Source organism: Pteropus medius, unplaced genomic scaffold (genome assembly GCF_902729225.1).
Source record: "Pteropus medius unplaced genomic scaffold, Ma_sr-lr_union100, whole genome shotgun sequence".
In the NCBI taxonomy this organism is placed as follows: Eukaryota; Metazoa; Chordata; class Mammalia; order Chiroptera; family Pteropodidae; genus Pteropus; species Pteropus medius.
Window position 1 is genome coordinate 6,713,389 of NW_024351543.1, and position 18,653 is coordinate 6,732,041.

At 38.3% G+C, this 18,653-nt stretch overlaps 2 protein-coding genes and 2 pseudogenes across 17 annotated transcripts in view; 2 read left to right on the forward strand and 2 right to left on the reverse strand.

Annotated features, from left to right (window-relative positions):
- GOLGB1 (golgin B1) overlaps positions 1–5,165 on the reverse strand; it is a 76,632-nt gene extending 71,467 nt beyond the window's left edge. For 7 of the 8 annotated variants that reach the window (XM_039843151.1, XM_039843149.1, XM_039843148.1 and 4 more), the window contains exon 1: positions 5,007–5,165. The gene's annotated coding sequence lies outside the window, so the exon portion shown is untranslated. The remainder of the gene's footprint in view (positions 1–5,006) is intronic. The other variant, XM_039843145.1, reaches the window with a different exon arrangement.
- Positions 5,166–8,135: 2,970 nt separating this feature from the next.
- On the forward strand, positions 8,136–8,251 carry LOC120586822 (uncharacterized; annotated as a pseudogene).
- Positions 8,252–9,590: 1,339 nt separating this feature from the next.
- Positions 9,591–11,259, forward strand: LOC120586693 (zinc finger protein 75A-like; annotated as a pseudogene).
- A 2,273-nt stretch (positions 11,260–13,532) lies between these two features.
- Positions 13,533–18,653, reverse strand: part of IQCB1 (IQ motif containing B1) — a 41,645-nt gene continuing 36,524 nt past the window's right edge. For 8 of the 9 annotated variants that reach the window (XM_039843158.1, XM_039843157.1, XM_039843159.1 and 5 more), the window contains 3 exons: positions 16,575–16,706; positions 14,967–15,123; positions 13,533–14,115 (listed from right to left, as the gene is read on the reverse strand). In XM_039843158.1, coding sequence (XP_039699092.1) covers positions 13,886–14,115; positions 14,967–15,123; positions 16,575–16,706 — 519 coding nt within the window. In that variant the 3' untranslated portion in view covers positions 13,533–13,885. The remainder of the gene's footprint in view (positions 14,116–14,966; positions 15,124–16,574; positions 16,707–18,653) is intronic. The other variant, XM_039843166.1, reaches the window with a different exon arrangement.

Below are 18,653 nucleotides of genomic sequence, written 5' to 3' on the forward strand. Positions count from 1 at the left end.
AAAAAAAAAAAAAAAGGGTGAGGGGCAAGATTCCCATTTGTGTGATAAAGAAACCAAAAGGAAGTGTTACTTTGGAAGTAAGGAGGGGACTGTGTTTGGCATGGAGTACATGCAGGAGTTTCTCAGATGACTGGCAGTTATATTTTTTGACCTGGTAGTTATGACAAGAATGTTCACCCTATAATAATTCATTAAGCTACACATTTTTACCTGAGTTTTATTTTACGATAAACAGATTTTCTTTAACAATCAATTAACAGCTGGAGCTGTCCGTAAGGGAGTTTCTTGACTTCCGGCTTTGTTACACACCCAGACCTACATATAACTCACTCACTGGCCATTTTCCAACACTTTCAGTTCAGATTCCCCAGTCAACTCCCAATCTACCTCTATCAGAGCCCTGCTGTTTGCACCCGTACATTCCATTTAAGTAGCTCGGATCCTACTGCTACTGCTACTTTTAGGGTTAAACAAAAAAGTACTGAGATTTCAGACACAGTGACAATGTTTCTCAGCCATTTTTAAACCATATGCCTTTTAGAGAAATGTAAGACTATCATATGTACACAAACACATGTATGCACACACACACTCAAGGTGATATGCCCTAGATCAGATCTTTTTCATATCACCATTAGCAGGTTGTAATAGATATGTAATTTCTACTGTAATTTTTTTTCAATTTCAAAATATTAAAATCCTGAATGTTTTTTCAAACTAAAACTGTCCCCTACCCCAATCTATCACTATCACACATGACAATCTATTCATCCTCCCTAGAAGGTGTGTCTCTACCAGCATCCTATTAAAAACTGTTACAGATGAACATACAACGATAATATTAATGGTAACAATTTCTAAGCAATATGTACCAGACACTATATACTTTTCTCTCTAATCCTTGCAAAATCTGCAAGGTAGGTATTTTCATCATCCTTATTTTATAGATGAGAAAAACTGATACTCATAGAAATTAAGACATCTCAAAGTCCCTCAGCTAAATAAGCATTATTGAATAAGATAAAAAGCTCTTTAAATGGAAAATAGATGACATGTCTCATATAACCATTTAAAAATATGTATATTGGAAGAAGAAAAGATCAAGATCAGGAATGCACCATTTCAGGCCAAAGTAAAAGGAGTTTCTTATAGACTGATTTAACAATCTCAGAGGGCCATAAGAAAGTAGATGGTATAGTGGAAAGAGGACCAAATTGGCAGCTAGCAACTGAACTTTTAGTCCTGGCTCCAACACAAAGCAGTTCTATTATACTGGGTAAGTCACTTTATATTTTCTATATCTTAAAATGAAGAAGACTGACACGGAGTATTCTAATGCTCAGTATTATAACTTCATGATTTGAGAGTCATTTCTATAGCTATCGATATGAAAGGAATATGGAAATGGAAAGGGTATCTCAGGCAGTTAAATGCTTTAGGATGTTCAAAGGTTGGGAATTTCAGGGTGAGAGCCAGTAAGTAGCCATGCTTAAATGAAGAAAGATGGATCTACCCCACTGTTAGTCTCGCTGTAAGACAGAAATGTGCAAATGCATATATAAAAATTAATAAAGGGAAAACTATTTATGTTGATAGTAATAACTTCGTGTACGGAATATGTGCCTCTGTTGAGCAAATAGTACCCTTGCTATTGTTTTATAAAGCACCAGAATGATGAATAGCAACTTGGGAAAACAAAAAAAAAATAAAGAGCTACATGCCAAGGCCAGGCTTCAATAAAACACTCAGGCAAAGAAAACAATGTTGATGCTGGCCACACCTTCCACAAACCATGCTCAGGATCTCAACACTTGAATGTTGAGGTGGTACTTAAAATTCGGTAAGTCTTATTTTCTCAAAGTCTTCACTGCTATAAACAACTATTTTCAAAATATCTACTTGATATAGAGCATAATGTCAAAAGTCACAAAATGTAAAAAGAAATATAAGGCATGTCCCTGACCACAGAGAACTTAGTACAAAATGCATGGGAAATCAAGAAAATAACTGAAGATAGTGAGTGCATGCCTATGTGTACAACCATTTGCTTTAGAATTTAAATCATATTTCCCACAGAAACAACAGCACAGAAAATGGTGAGATTTCCAGGTCCCTCCTCAAACTTATTTAATGCATATTTAGTGGAGCCTGAGTTTTTCTTAATTCCTTAATTCTCAAAGTGATTCTCAGTCTGAGGAGCTGATGGAAAGTGGTGGTATATAGCTGAAAACGCATATCCAATATTGTAACTTTACAATTAAAAAATGAAAACAATTTTTCATAACACAAAAAATACTACAAATAAATTTAGAAGTAAATGGTAGCTATAATTTATACATACAGTACTATGCACTAAGTACTGCTCTAATTGCTTTCTACTCCATATAATTTATGTACCTTCATTATTTCACTCATTTTACTATTAAAACCCCAAGGAGGAGGTACTATCAATATCCTATATTAAGGTGAGTAAACTAAGAGAAAGCAAGGTTAAATAATTTTCCCAGTCACAGAGCTCAACAAAGCTTTTTGACTGGCAGAGATATACAAAAGATAATCTATTTTCTGAGTAACCTGATCACCCAACATTTGTCACTGGGGCTGAAAATAAGGCTGGAGGCATAAGGACACTCATATATATTCTTACAGTTCCAAAACTGCTTTTTTTGAGGACTACATAGACTAAAATGAAATGATTCAGAATAGTACGGCCCCAAAGAATCCCATATTGTTTATACCACAGATTGGCTCACACAAAGGCACAAGCATATATGTACACAGATGTTCACTATAGCAGTGTTTGTGATGGCCAATAACTGGAAACAATCTAAATGCCCACCAATAGGGGACAGGCTAAATACATTTTGATGTTTCTATAAAGGAATGCTATATAGGCTATTTTTTTTTTAATGAGGTAGTTTTACATTTATGGATATAGGAAAATACCTAAATATAGTATTAAGTGACAAAAGAAAAGTGTAGAATAGCATGTATCTTATGATTCCACTTACTAAGAGAGGAAAAGGAGTGGAAATATATATATGTGCTTGAATATGATCAAAAGTTTAAGAAATTATTTACAGTGCTTACTTCTGGAAGGTGGAGAATGGGGAACAGGGTCAGTAGAGAGAGATTTTTGTTTTTATATTATATCCTTTTGTATTAAATTTCATTTTACCAAAAGCACATACTGATTTTAAAATAGCTTAATTAAAAATAGAGCATTATAGAGCCTAAGCTCCACTTATATAGTGGTTCCTAACAATAAACTGGTATGCAATGATCAGTAATGAGATGTTTTAAATAATTTATTCTTAACAGTAGTTAACCTAGAGAAGTTTATGAATGATCTATTTTTTTAGTAAACAAAAGTAAAATCAACATCCTTTTATTTAATTCATTAATGCAAAGAACGGAAGAGAGGAGGTCTTTAAGAGTCAAGCAGGAGAAAAGAATTATCTCCTATAGATGATTATTTTTAGGAGAGGCTGCATCCCAGAAGAATGGAGGTCCTCAAAAAAAATTTTTTTAAGGGTGAGAGGTCCCCTTAGTCTGGAAGTCATCAGAGATGAAAGCAGCCTTCTTGAAAAATAAGGAAATATCTTTAAATGGACTCCAAATTGGGTTGGAAGAATCTCAGGGAGTGTGCAAGGATTCTCATCCTTTGGAAAATATGCTTTTGCATATTTTGTAAGTAATATATTTACGGTTTCATTTATACATTACCCATAATTAAACATACAATATTTGGAAGCTGCTTATTCAAAATGTTTTACTGATAGGGAGTACAATTAAAAATGTTTGGAAACTACTGATGTAGTCAAACAAATCTAACGTGGAGAAAAGGAAAGCATTTAATGATCATTCCATGGTCAAGGGATGAAAAGTAAATGCTGTGAAACTGTACAATGCCTGCAATTTTTGAAGTATCTTCAATTTTTCCCTATGACCAAATCCTGCCATGTTCCAAAAGATCATTTCTTGGTTTTGTCCATTTGTAATCCGACATCATCCAAATTTAAATTTACTTCATGCTTCAGGAAAGGCCTTCATCCAAATTTACTTCATGCTTCAGGAAAGGCCTTCAGTCTCTCCGTAGGGAGTTCTTTACTGTCATCTTGATTCTATAAAAGCTCAGAAAGTTTCCAGCTACTTCCAAAAATGAATGTACTTATCCAGTGATTTTTAAATATATCTGTCCTCTCCCCACAGACCACCTGGAACTCTTTAAGTAAGTCAGACAAATAAATTCATTTGTCAAAGGGCACATCCTCCCCTTTACACTCCTACACACCACTCGCGTTATGTACAATAAACACCCTCCACACCACCAAATCAAGTTTTTCCTCCAGAACTCTCTTAACGGGTCCCTTTCCTCTAACAGCCTGCCAACCTCTGATTCCTGGAATGTTAGTGTTGATGAGATTGCAAGGATCAGTCTTCTCTCCGAATCATTCCAGCAACTCCTTAGCAGGACCTTTCGACAGGCCCTAGTTTGCGTTAATATCTCCAATGTTTCTGTGTTCTCCGCCCTTACGACCTTTGTTTTGTTTGGGTTCCGCCTCCCCTTCCGGATACTAAGTTTAAGGCCTGAGCGCAGGGGCCCGACAGGTTTTCTCCGACGTCAGCTGCTGCGTACCCAGGCCGGCCCATGCAGGCCGCTCAGGAAAAAGGCCGTGCGGGCAGGACTGACCCGAGCGCTTTTCTCTGTCGCTCCGGGAAGAGAAAAGTCCTGGGGAGGAGGGAGACCGCGCATATATGTGCTGAGGCCGCGCAGAGCGACTCCGAAACCCTCCGACGGGGCCGGCAGGTGTGTGGGCGACTAGAACTAGGCCAGGTAGGTGAAGGGAGACCAGTGAAGGGCCGGATCCCGGAGTGAATCAGGGAGAGGCGGGGCGAAGAGGGGACCCGATTGTGGCTGCTTCGGCAGCTCCCGGGGCCCTGTGGCAGGGGTGACCGTTAAGAGACTCAAGGAGGGGAGGAGTTGGGGATCGTCCCCCACTCACCTGGAAGAGGCTACCGCCACAGGCTCCAGTTGCCCCCTCCCAAATTTAAGCCACGTCAGCTCTGGAATCCCGAACGCGACACCTACCACTGCCGCGCCGGGCCAAGGGACTCAACCACTCGCAGTTGGGACGGAAGATGGGATTAAGACATAGGCCAATCAGGGCTCTCAGCAGAGCGTTACCAAGGAGATCAGGCACGCCTTGTTTGTAACTAACCCATTAACAACGAAGGAAACCAATCAACGTCAGGAAATGTTCCGCTTCCGCAAAGAAACAGCCAATGGACTCTAAAGAGTGGAGGAGGGGCGGAGTGAGACACGAGCTAGTGTTCCGGAAGAAGATCCGGGGAAGAGCCGGAAATGCCGGGAGGGCGGGCGTTCTCGGAAAGGTCAGGTGTTTCCAGTGTGAGGTGGCTCTTGCGGCTCTTCTCCAATTGCAACGGCGCATCGGTCATGACTGTTCAAGACTACGGCATTTGCTGAGACCCCGTAATGCAGACAACAGCTGACATTAGTATTGTTGAATGAGCCGTGAGAAGAGAGTACAGATTTGGATTTTGCTGTTACGAGTCATAAAATATTAGAGTCGGAAAGTAGGTCGTCTAATATGACCTTTTAATTTTACTGATGAAAAATGAGAACCCGATTAAAGTGACTTGCCCAAAGACAAATAGAGCGATTTAGTGATGGAACTCGGACTGGATCAGAGATGTCTCTAAGGATATGAGTGAGACAGAAAATAGTGAATACTAGGAAAGTGCCTCTTAGGAAGTGGCGCTTGCGCTGGGCCTTAAGCAAAAGGTGAGATTTGAGAACCCCGGTACTAGAATGCGAGTCAATGAGGAGCTCCAGTAACAGTCACCCAAATAATGCATGCGCTCCTTAAGCCCCTAAAGAAAGGGGAGACAATAGCCAGCTCCCATAATTTTGGGCACTCAATTGACAATAAGTATTTGTTTGAATTTGAGTCTTACTGTGTGTCAGACACTTACCTAGCCAGCTCACTATATGCATCCTCAACCTTAATGCTTACATAACCGTTTGAGGCAGAGGTCCGCGACACCTCGCTTCCACACACACACACTATCACAGTCAACACACACACATCTCCCCTGAGCGTGGAGGGATCAAAATACAGATGTGGGCTAAGAGGGAACCCTGCTGCACAGCAGGAGGTGAGCAGTGGACCGGCCATCGAAGCTTTATCTATATTTGCAGCTTCTCCCCAGGGCTAGCATCACCGCCTCAGCTCCGCCTGAGATCATCAGGCGTTAAATTCTCAGGAGGTCCCATCCCTGGTGCCAAAAAAGCTGGAGACCACTGCTTGGAGATTCAGGCATCAGCTCAGGAAGGCCTTTGCTGGTTACCCTGCTGGTTACCCATCTAAAATTGCAGTTCCCTGGACTTGGTCCTGGAAATATAGCTGAGATCAATAGAGGCAAAAAAAAAAAAAAATGCCTGCCTTTTTTGGAATTAATAATTTAGTGAGGAGAGAGAAAAATAAAAATAATGTGGTAGATGTCAAAATGCTTAGGAAAGAAAATAGGCAGAGAAGGGGTGTAGTGTGTGCAAAGGACTGCAATTTTGTAAAAACAGACCGGCCTGATGACTTGTTTCATCCTCTTGTGCTCCATAAAATTTGGAATGTACTGAGCAGCCCCTTCCAGAGCCGGACATGAGTCAAGGATTGGAAGGTCTTCTGCAGGCTTTTCAAGAGCTTCTAGCTGAGATCAGTAAGCAAAAGAATGTTGCTGAATATGAACAGCAGCTGTTTAGGGCTGAGGCACCTAGCTGACTGGATCAACAGCTGAAACTGCCGCCTGATGATGTGCAAATCTCTCACATAGCTTGTCTCTCAGAGTTATATTTAAAGATACTCATTAAATAAAATCCTCATTAATCAGGGTTCCATGGGCATGAATAAAAGTCTAAATTATGAGATTTAGATTTTGTATGACAATATATACTTGCCCCGCAGAGCTCTGGGTCCTTGCTTATTGGTTATATTCCCTAAATCAGCAAAACTCCTAGAAGAATCCAGAGTGTATCAAGTACTCCATACTCAAAGCCTAAGAAAAGATCATTCCTCTGAAATCCCTAGCCCTCATAAATAGTGAGTCATGGGTGTTTCCTCTGGAAGTACAGAGATACCTGTCCATATTTTGGTGCCCATTTCTTGACTAGGGCCTGCCTGCAGAATACTGTTGTAGCAGTTAAGAACTTGTGTCCCACTTATGCTGAAGACAAAGGGACGGCTGCTCTGGTAGTTGTTTTGGCACTGTTCTGATGTCCCTAGAAGGCCAATATGACATGGAGATAGATTTCAAACCATCTGTGTCCATGTCACAGTTGGTAGTCATCCTTCATACCAATTGACGCCTGGAAACATGTCATAGGAGGCTTCCTCCAGGAACCAGGACATCTTTTCTCCTGGGGATGTTAGCACTCCTGATTAGATACTAGACCTATGGAGAGGCTAGGCTGGCTTTAGGAAAACTAAGACCAGGCCTGATGACTTTTGTTTCATCTTCTTATACTCCTTAACACTTGGTAAGTAAAGCAGCCATTGATATGTATTATCCTACTTACCTCCAGGCTCCTGGTTTCCACAGGTCTCTTTATATAGTGTGCCTTTAAGGATGGAAGAGATTGAGATTTGTGGCCCTGTTCTGTCTGTGGTACTCCCTTACCTCCTGCTGGATAAGCTTTGGGATGGAGAAGGAGGGTGACAGGTTGGGTTTTAGGAGGGCTGTAAGTGTGGAATGAGCAGATGTACTGCTCATTCCAGGCTGGTTCCAGGCTTTTCAGAGGTATCAGAGATGCCTAAAGGATGCAGAAGTTTGCTAGTTTTTGCTCCTACTTTGATATTTAAGCCCTAATGCGTGTCCATCAGTTCTTGCTGAGCATCCTCAAGCAACAGCAGTTTACCTAAATTTGGGCAGGATTAAGCAAAAACTTTGGCACATGGGAGAGCAAGAGAGCTATAGAAGCTCGGACCTGATGCTCTATGGCTGAAGAGATCATTGTTAAAACTTCCATTGTGGACGTGGTTCCACAGTGTAGCGGTTAGCACTTCTGCTTTATATGCAGATGGTCCTGGGTTCACACCTCAGTGGAACCACGGTCCATTGTCTATGGCCATGCCACCCTGAACAAGCCTGATGTCTGATCTCAGAAGCTAATCAGGGTCGGGCCTGGTTAGTACTTGGATGGGAGACCACCTAGGAATACCAGGTGCTGTAGGCATTAAAAAAATAAAATAAAAAATAATAATAAAATTTGGCAAGTTAGTCAATATCTCTCATCTTCAGTTTTCACATCTGTAAAATAGAAATTATGTGTTCCTATATAGTAGTGTTGTTATAAGGATTAAATGAAATAATGACCATGAAATACTTAGCAGAGAGGGGCATACATCACACAATAAATTTTAACTATTATTTAGGAGTAGTAGTAGTATCATTAGGTTCTTGGAAAGAGTCAAGGTGAAATGACTTGATAAAGGGTCCAAAAACAGCATATCCTTACATTTTCAACTAGACTAGGTAAGGGACCAACTGTTAAGCACTAATGCTGAAATGATCATCTTAGCTCAATAGTTCTTAAACTTTTATTAAAAAGGCAAGATATAACAAATGTTGACAAGGATGTGAAGAAAAAGAAATACTTGAACATTGGTGGGAATGTAAATTGGTACAGTAATTACAGAAAACAATATGGAAGTTCCTCAAAAAATTTAAAATAGAACTATCATACAATCTCTCTTCTGGGTATATAGCTGAAGGAAATGAAATATATAATAAAATATTATTTAGCTACAAGAAAGAAGGAAATTCTGCCATTCTTGACAACATGGATGAACCTAGAGGGCAGTATGCTAAGTGAAATAAGCCAGACAGAGGAAAATACTGTATGATCTCACTCATATGTGGAATCTACGAAAAAAAAATAGAAAGAGTCGAATTTATAGAAACAGAGTAGAATGGGGCTGGGACGTGGGGGGAATGGGGAGATGTTGGTCAAAGGGTACAAACTTCCAGTTATATGATGAATAAGTTCTGGGGATCTAATGTACAACATGGTGACTACAGTTAATAATATCGTACTATATACTTAAAATAAACTAAGAGTAGATCCTAAGTGTTCTCACCCCACACAAAAAACCTATGTGAGGTGTGTTAATTAACTTGATTGTAGTAATCATTTCACAATGCATACGTATATCAAATTATCACATTATATACTTTGAATATATACAAATTATCAATTTTACCTCAATAAACCTTTTTCCAAAAGCCCTCAAAATTTAATTATTAAAGTTCAGCCTAGCCCATGCAGGCTAGAGGGGCTGGTAGGCCTGTGGTGGTACTGCACCTGCACCTACATGTACTGGGTCCCAGTCTGAGAGTCACAGGGCATAGAGTTGTGCCCCTTAAGCAGCAGACAGACTGTCTTGCAGTTGAGCCCAAGGAAGAAGGAGCATCCTTTGTGAAACCCAGCTGTCCAAGTGCCTCAGGAAGAAGAAAGATCCTTTTTTGTTTCAGACCAGACTGAGCCTTAGTTCTGAAAGGTAGTGCTCGAGTATACTGTTCCAGAGCAGAGTGATAATTGCAGTCCATGAACTGGGAAAGGAGGCAAGGCTCTTTGGAGAAACAGCAGAGTCCCCAGGCTTCAACCTGAAACCACCAGAGTCCCAGCCAGTGGGCAGGTCACAGGATGAAGAATTTTGGCATACATACCAGGGCCTATAAGAAAAGCCGAGCAGAAATATTCATAAAGAAACTGAGCCTGTGTGTGAGAGAGCTATGCATGCTCAGCACATCCTAGCTTTTCCTGAGCAGACAAACACCAAAGACTGGCCACTGGCACCTGAGCTCATTGCCTGAGTCCCAGAGCTTATTGGCATTTGAAGAAGTGGCCATGTATTTTTCCCAGGAAGAATGGGAGTAATGGGATCCCAATTAGAAGGCCCTCTAAAATGAGGTGATGCAGGAAAACTATGAGACTGTCATCTCTCTAGCCATATTTGTGTTCCCTAAACCTAAAGTAATCTGTCTAGAGCAAGGGGAAGAGCCATTGGTTCAAGGATCCATGGAGTTCAAGTACAGTCCCAAAGAGCTGCCTACGGGGTAAATACACAAACATGACACCAAAAATCATCAGCCTACATGCCTTTCTGACTTAGAAATATAAGCATTGATATCAAAAAATGGCTAGAGTGAATGTTTCCCAGAAAAAAAACAGGCAAAGAAAATTACAGTGATATGCACAGGGTGGAGAAAATAGCACCAAGATTTTCAAGTGAAGAGAGAAACTTTTAACCTGGAGACATGAGCTGCTGAAGCTTATGGATCATCACAAGAAAGAATGTAAAGGAGAAGCCTTTTAAATACCAGGAATTAGCAAAAAGCTTCAGAGTTAGCTGTGACTTTATTAAGCACCAAAGAATTCACACTGAAGAGAAACTATAAATGCCCACAGTGTGAATAACAGATTTAGGTGGAATTCCGATCTTAATAAGTACTTAATAATGAACCAAGGAATAAAACCATATAAATGCTCATGAGTGGGAAAAGCTTTAGTCAGGCTTCAAATCTCCACACATACCAAAAAATTCACACTGGAGAGAAGCCCTTTATCTGTCATGAATGTGGGAAAAAATTCAGTCAGAACTCCTACTTTATTAAACACTGGAGAACCCGCCTATGGCATATGCAGGAGAAATTTTAGCAGGCAACTAAACCTTAGATACCAGAAACTCCGCTGGTGAAGGGAAGCTTGACCAGCATCTTCAGTCTGAACAAATTTATCAAGTGGAGGTGGACCCTAAAGTTTATGAAAAAATAAAAAATTATGAAGTACGAAGAATTTTTCCTTGGAAAATTTGGGGATATAAACATTGTTTACAGGAGTTGCAATAAAGTTATACTACTTACTGTTTTTACTTATAACCTACAGGGAATTCTTTAGCAAGAGAGGTGTTCTAAGACCATTCTATATAATGAGAAAATCCTGTTTGGGATTGTACCTGGCAAAATAGCAGGTTCAGCTTCAGATAGCAGATGCAGCCATGCACCAATCAGTCTTCCATGGTCACAGAGGCAAATATTGCATTGATCTCCCAGCCACTCTTATACACAGATGATAGAAATATTTGTAGCATGGTCTTTCATAACAAAAATAATAATATACTTGTTTTATTGCATACCATTGTCTTAAAGATAGCAGGCGTACCAATTTTAATAATCTCATGTGGCAGAAATGAATTCTAATGTAAAGTTTTCCAAGAACCAAATTGGATTTTCTTCCTCTCTTTTCATTGGATATCATGAGAGTTCCTTCTTGAACTGTTTAGCAATTTTATTTTGAATCATATTAATGCAATTTTTACTGTGATAAAATTATATTTATTTCATCACTAGAGAATCTGCCAGATAACTAATAATGCATTTATTTTATGTCTCTGATTGGTGGTGGTTGAAAAAAGGAAAACATTTCTAATAAGATCAGGTGGCAAAAGGTGGGAATTTTTAATTATGGAATACATATTAAATATAAGGAAGAATTTTCTGCAATAAAAAAAAAAGTTCAGCCTAGCAGTCATGAATTAGGATTCTCTTGCCATAATTTGAAATTGACCTAAACGGATATGGATATTCCTAAAATAAAAAACATGATGCAGAGTGGCTTTTCTACAGAATTTTTAATTTCTATTTTTAGGCACTCTATAGGTTGGTAAAAATGATAGTTTCTCTTATTTGTATTATAAAGTACATGTAAATGCACTTTATTCTCTACAGAAAATGAGCTAATGTGAGCAAGTCATCCGATAAAATTAAATTGTGACAAATTAATGATTAACTTTTGATAGTCACTTTTTTCATGTCTAGATAATTTTCACTCTTATCTGAGTAATGCAGATTTGTTTTGTTTTAATATAGCAAATATAACAGCATTATAAGTCAGAAATTAAAAGAAATTTTATTTCAGTATTGCAGAGGAATTGAGTTAGTTTAGCTGGGTTTGGTATTTATCTTCAATGCACCATAGGCTTCTAGTTCCTTTATCTTTTTAGCCGCTGTTAACCTTGTGCTTAGAGTAGGGTCTGGAAAGCTTTTCTGTGTTCCTGCTCCACCCTCCACTTTTAGCCATCCCTGTATGCTTTTGCCACTTAGGGATCTCTCTCCATGCACTTTTCCCCTACCCCAGAGGTAAGCTATTGCTTACGTGGTACTTGGCTGGTTATATCATGGGTAGCCTGTTGTCATGATCCAGCCTAAATTTTAAACCCGGTCTCTTCTTCCTGGGGTTAGGGTGGTGCTTTCTCAGGGTTCTTCCCCTTCTAAACCATGGCAGTCAAACTGCCTCATACCTGTGGTTGGTCTCCAGCAGGAAAGTCTCCTCGTTACTAGCAGACCTCTGCCTTCTATTGACCTAAGATTTCTGGGCTCGAAGATTTCTTGTTCCTCTCTCAGAGGTGGAAGGGTTTCAAACCTCCCTTGGGAGTGCTGAGTTTCTACTTGGGTCTGGGGATAGAGTGATTCCTATCATGTCCCTGGGGACAGGTTTTGTTGCTATTCCTTCCTTACATGCAATGGAATTTTGTCTGAGCCTTGGAGGTAATAGGGCTTGCTGCTAGTGCTCTAGCAGATTTTAAAGGAAGGGTTTGGGAAAGTGGGTAGTACTTTGAGCATATCACCCAAGAGCAGCCTATCATTTCACGTTTGCCTTCACCACTAAGGGCATCTCTTCAGGCCTCCTGCCTGGCTCCCAAACTTTATTTGGTAGAGGTCTACATTCTTCTGTCCAAGGCTCCTAGATATTCTAAACTGACATGCTACCCCGATACATGGCCTTTAAGAATTTAAAATTTTAGTTGACTTCTTATCCAGCCACCTTTGCATCCTATGCTCTACTAAAGATGAAATGGTTTAGTTCACAGATACTGAGTCCTATCTTAATTTACTTAGTTGTCTTGAGGCTTCAAATAGCTGATAGACTCAAGAAATATTATTTTTGTAGATTACCTGGTGTTTTTTTTTAAGGTGGGAGTAAGATTCTCATGTAGCTTCATATACTAAGTCAGAACTCTCATCTGCTTATTCTTACAGATGAATGTTATATATTTCTCTTCCAATTATGAATGAAAATTACATTAGGATTTGACTAGCTTGGAACCAAACAATCATATAGGTCCCTAAGATCCTAACAAATTAAGCATTATATTCAGCTCTGAGATTCTTAGAGGAGACATAAAGGAAAATAGTAGGTTATACAGTTCTCATAGAAAAATGCAATTTTATCTGGAGGAATTTTTCTTGCATTGAATCCTAGGAGGATTTTTTAATGTAGTTCCTTATAGAAATAATATAGAAATTTAAGTTCAAACACCGTTTTGTAGAAAATAGTCAAATGTTTTTCAGTTGATTATTTCTTTTCCTAACCTTAATAAAGGTCAAGAGCATACTCCTATTAATAGAAAAATAGGGATTCTAATATTAAATGTGAAAAAAATAATTTTGACGAGTTTTTCAGAACAATTGAAAATATTTATTTAGAAAACATCTTTAGTTGGAAAACAGCAGAAACAAGAAATATCACATCTAATATAAGCAGTAGAATGCCATGCTGAGTTTAGTTCCCCAATAAAAGCCACATCAATTTATGTATATGGCCAGGGATGAAGGTGTGGGAAAAAAAAAGAAAAAGAGACGAGATAGAGGTAGAAGATAATTCTGCTTAATGCCTGCAAGTCTTGTTTGGAGAAGAACTTCTGGAAAACCATGAGTTAGGATAGCTCTAGTCTACTAGCATGCCAGAGACAGAATCAATAATGATCTCCTGAAATATAGGATTTGGGTCATTTCTTAGGGTAATTCCTTAAGGGGGTTTAGTTCCACCTATGAATAAAGTTCCTAATTCTACACTAAGCTCATCCTTTGGGACTTCAATCTCATCCCCAGCTTCTTCCCCAAGCTTCTTCCACCAGGGTGCTTGTATATGCTTCAGAGTGGTGAGATGGGCCTGTTTGGCCTTGGCTGCCACAGGTCTGGATCTACTTAAGAAGAGCTCAGGTTCCTTTTCTTCTGCTTCCTTCAGACTTGGTGCCTCTGTAGTAAACAGAAAATAAACAGGTGAGTGTAAGAGTTCTGTACAAACGAGTAGGAACTTGGAAACTAGAGTTATAACTCTGCAACAACAGACAGGGACAGGGTTCCAACTCTGAATCTATTATCACTTCTAGATGTAGATGGCATGTGACTATTCACAAGATGTAGCTATGGCTCTTAGTAACTGGCCACACCCCCATTCTGTGTTTAAAAAATTTTTTAAAAAGATGTAGATTTTTAAAGATGGTTTATTTAAAGAATAGGAACCTTTAAAATAATAGAACTCATCCTATAGATGAGGCTCAGTTACAGCCACCTAGCCATTCAAAAATACAAAATTTCTAAGTAATGGCATTAAATAGATGACTCTAGCCCTCTCTGCTCCGCATGTACTTATATAAGTGTTTCAGAGACTGACTGAAACACTGTGGCTTCTTGGATGGCATCTCTCATTAAATGTACCAGTAAGGATCAGATGAATTCTTTTGTGAATTTCTTTTTGTAAAGCACTTCATTAAAAATTATGAAATGGCACTGCAACTACTGTCATCATCTACTTCTAAAATACAATCAACAGCTTTTGAGACTACACAAGACTGATTAGTAGGGCTTGGCATCTTTAAAGTTAATAACTTGTCTGAGTTGATACATATGAATGATAGCAAGTAGTTAATTAAAAAGGAGGCTATGGGATCTGCATCATTCAAAACTGTGTGCTGGTACAATCTAGATATTTCTGAGGACGGGAGATGAGCTAATAGACCACTAAATGTTGTTTTTCTAAAAACTGATGTCACAGAATGTTGTATAGGTTGTTCCTCTTAGGAAACAAAAATGGAATGAGCACATACTCATTAACTGTTCAATGTTGGTGCTAATCTGAGCCACCAGAGCCTCCCTGTGATGCTGGGCTCTGTCTTCTAGGGCCCTGCCCATGAAGTAGTGTTGTAGTCGTTCTTGCGCTTGGGAATGGAGTTCCTTACTGGTCACATCTGACATCTGAGAGCACTGGGAACAGAGAACAGAAAAAATTGTCACAAGGAGAGTATATATATCAAAGTATGTTTTGCCCACTTAGCAGAAGTTCCAGAATGCTTAGCCATCTCTCAACTTAGCAGTTGAATGTTATGGTTGACGTCTACCTTGTACTCTTGTATAAGCATTACATAGCCTCTTGAAAGCTGCTTTAGATGAAAATGCAAGTGGGGAAGTTTATTTTTGGTATGATCCCATACCTCACTTCCTCACAGTGTGGTATTCTGGGAGAAGAGATAAGATTGAAAAATCATAGTGAAAACTATACAAGACACTGGCCTGGAAGAAGAGCAACAAAGCCAACCCTTTTGTTCTGGATCCCACCTGAAAAGACTATCTTATTTACCCCCACTCCCAAACTTAACTAAGCCATAATGTTATAACTGCTTCTATTTCATAGAACAATGAACAAAATAAGCCAAAGAACTGTGTCCTTTGGGCTAGTCAGCTACTTAAAGGGAACTTAACTAATTAGTTTGGAGAAGAATGAAATAATCTTAACTTTGAAGCTGATAAATCTTCTGACACCATAGCTTTCTCAAATATTCCAGTTCCTGGATCAGGGATGCATTCCTGTTTTAGCTAACACCTTACTTTTCAGCCATGGAATTTTAAACAGCTACACTAGAGTATGGCTAAAGCAGCACTTCTTTTTTAAAAAGGAGTGTGCATTGGAATCAAATATGGTGCATTAAAAAAAATGGACATTAAAGATTTAAACATAAGAACTAAAACTGTAAAGCTCTTAGAAGAAAAGGTAGAGGAAAAACTTCACAACATTGGATTTGGCAATGATTTCTTACATATGGTAGTGAAGGCACAGGCAACAAAAGAAAAAATAGACAAACTAGACTTCATTAAAATTAAAAACTTTTGTGCATCAAAGGACACTATCAGCAGGGTAAAAAGGAAGCCCACAGAATGGGAGAAAATATTTGCAAATCATGTATCTGATAAGAGATTAATATCCAAAATACACAGAGAACTAAAACTCAACAAAAAAACTTGATTAAAAAATGGTCAAAGAACCTGAACAGACATTTCTTCGATAAAGATACACAAATGGCCAATAAACACATAAAAAGATGTTCAAAATCACTAATCATTAGAGAAATGCAAATCCAAATCATAATACTGCTCCACCCATTAAGACGTGAAAATAACAAATGTTGATGAAGATGTGGGGATAGTCTTGCTGATACAGTATGGAAAATAACTGACTTGAAGCAAAGTCTCCTTTACTAGACTACACCTCTAGGGCCATGAATTATGAGAAGACTCCAAATCCATTAACTCTATGGTAAAGCAATTACATTATCTTATCAACAACATATGTACATATATATCTGAGAAAATGCTTTCTTTGTTGGTGATTATCATGCACTGAAATTGTGTAATATTTCACAGCATAGAAAGCTACATACTGGATGTCTTCTGACATAGTCATCCACTTGTTGCTTCAGCTCAACTCTACGTGCATCAGTGAGTTCTCTGATTCCTTGCCAAGGAGCAAATAGTTTTTTTTTCTTATGGCACTTTGCTAGGAATTTAAGAGTCTGAAAAAAAAAAAGGGTATTTGTGTGAATGTTCTTCCCTAATAGTAACTATTTTCTTCCTACAACATATGGTAAAAGCAGTTAACTCTGAGTGTGTATGGAGAGAGAACTGTGACAGAGTTAAGGAAGGACAATGACATTTTAATTATATTCTTCTGTAGTGATTTAATATTTTACAAGGATATGTTCATATATTTGTACAGTAAGCAATAAAAAAGATAAAATAAGAAATAAAAATCAATTCTAGTCCCTTATAAACTGTATGATTTTGGGAAAATCACTTATCTCTATAGGACAGGTTCTATGCTTACAGAAAACAGGGATCCTCCCTAATTCTTCTTGGCTTACAGAACTGTAGAGATTGAAGAGATAGTATATAAGAAAAAGCTTAGTAAATGTTCTCCCTTGTGTTGTTCAGAATGGATGCCTGGTGAAACAGGAAATGTTGTAACAGGCAAGATTTAGAGACAAATTTTAAATTATTCCGTCCAACTTTTTTTTCACTCTTCTCCCTTCTTTGTACTTCTTATTTTCATCAAAATTACATGTTCTCATTGTTTAAGCCAAGGGTTGGCAAATTATGTCCCACAGGCCAAATCCACTGCCTGTTTTTGAATGGCCTAAGCGTTAAGAATGTTTCTTTCCATTTTTTTTTTTTTTTTAAGGCGAGGCAAGCCTTGGTTGACCTCACAGATTGCAAGGACCTTGTTAGCTTACGATTCCTTATTTTTTTATTTTTTACGCCTACAGCACTTAGTCTTCCTAGGTGATCTCCTATCTAAGTACTAACCAGGCCCAACCCTGCTTAGCTTCCCTCACATTTTATGTGGTTCAAAGTTCAAAAAGAAAATAATATTTTGTGACATGAAAATCATATGAAATTAAAATTCAGTATCTACAAATAATGTTTTACTGAAACACAGCCATGCTCATTTGTTTACATATTGTCTACAGCTTCCTTTGTGCTACAATTGTAGAGTTGAATAGTTGCAATAGATTGCATGGCCTGCAAAACCTAAAATATTTTACTGCTTAATGCTTTCCAGTAAAGTTTTATTGATGTAACTGTATTGTTTAAAAGTGTCAGTTCTACAAGAATTGTTAACAAAAAACTATAGTTATCTGCCCACTTATCCTGTCCTCTCCTCTCAAAGACAACTTTAAGTCTTTCAGGTTTTTCTTTTGATGTTTTTATCTCCGTCCACTTTTCTGTGATTTTTTTAAGATATAGGTATTATCCATTAACTTTCTTGGATGGAAGATAAGGATTTAGCTCTCTTTCACTGCTTGCAATCCCACATACTTTCCATATCTCCAAACAGCAAATGTATCATAATTTCATGTAAATCAATTGTTCATGTTTACGTAATTATGATTACATGAAGGCTATTCAGTTTTGAACCATATATAACTACTTTTTCTTTCTTGTACATTTTAAATTTTCATTGGAATTAATAATGTTGTTTTTCCTGTATTCAGTTTTTTATGTACTTACCACTGACTATATACCACAAACTCTGTCCTAGTTCTCAATACATTAAAACACATCAGGCATTCTATTAAATTCATTTTGTTGGACACAATTTCCAAAGCTTTCTGACCTGGTCCAATCCAGATTGATCACTATAACTGTTACATAGCTATCATCCTGAAATTTCATTCACCATCATCCTGGTGACTCCTTTTCATCCTTCGTGTCTCCTGGATTCTATACTGTCTTCTTTCTCAGGTCATTGTTTTACAGACTTTGTGATGTAAACAAATGTCTTTGGTCTATGTCTACCTCTAACTGATGGTTTGGTTGGGTGTAGAATTCTATTTGGAAATCGTTTTCACTCAAGCACGTGAAAGCCTTACTCCGTTATCTTTTGGCTTCCAATGATGCTGTTGAGAAGTACTTTTGTCCCCAGTATATTGCTCAGTAATGTGACATAAATGAGGGTGTGT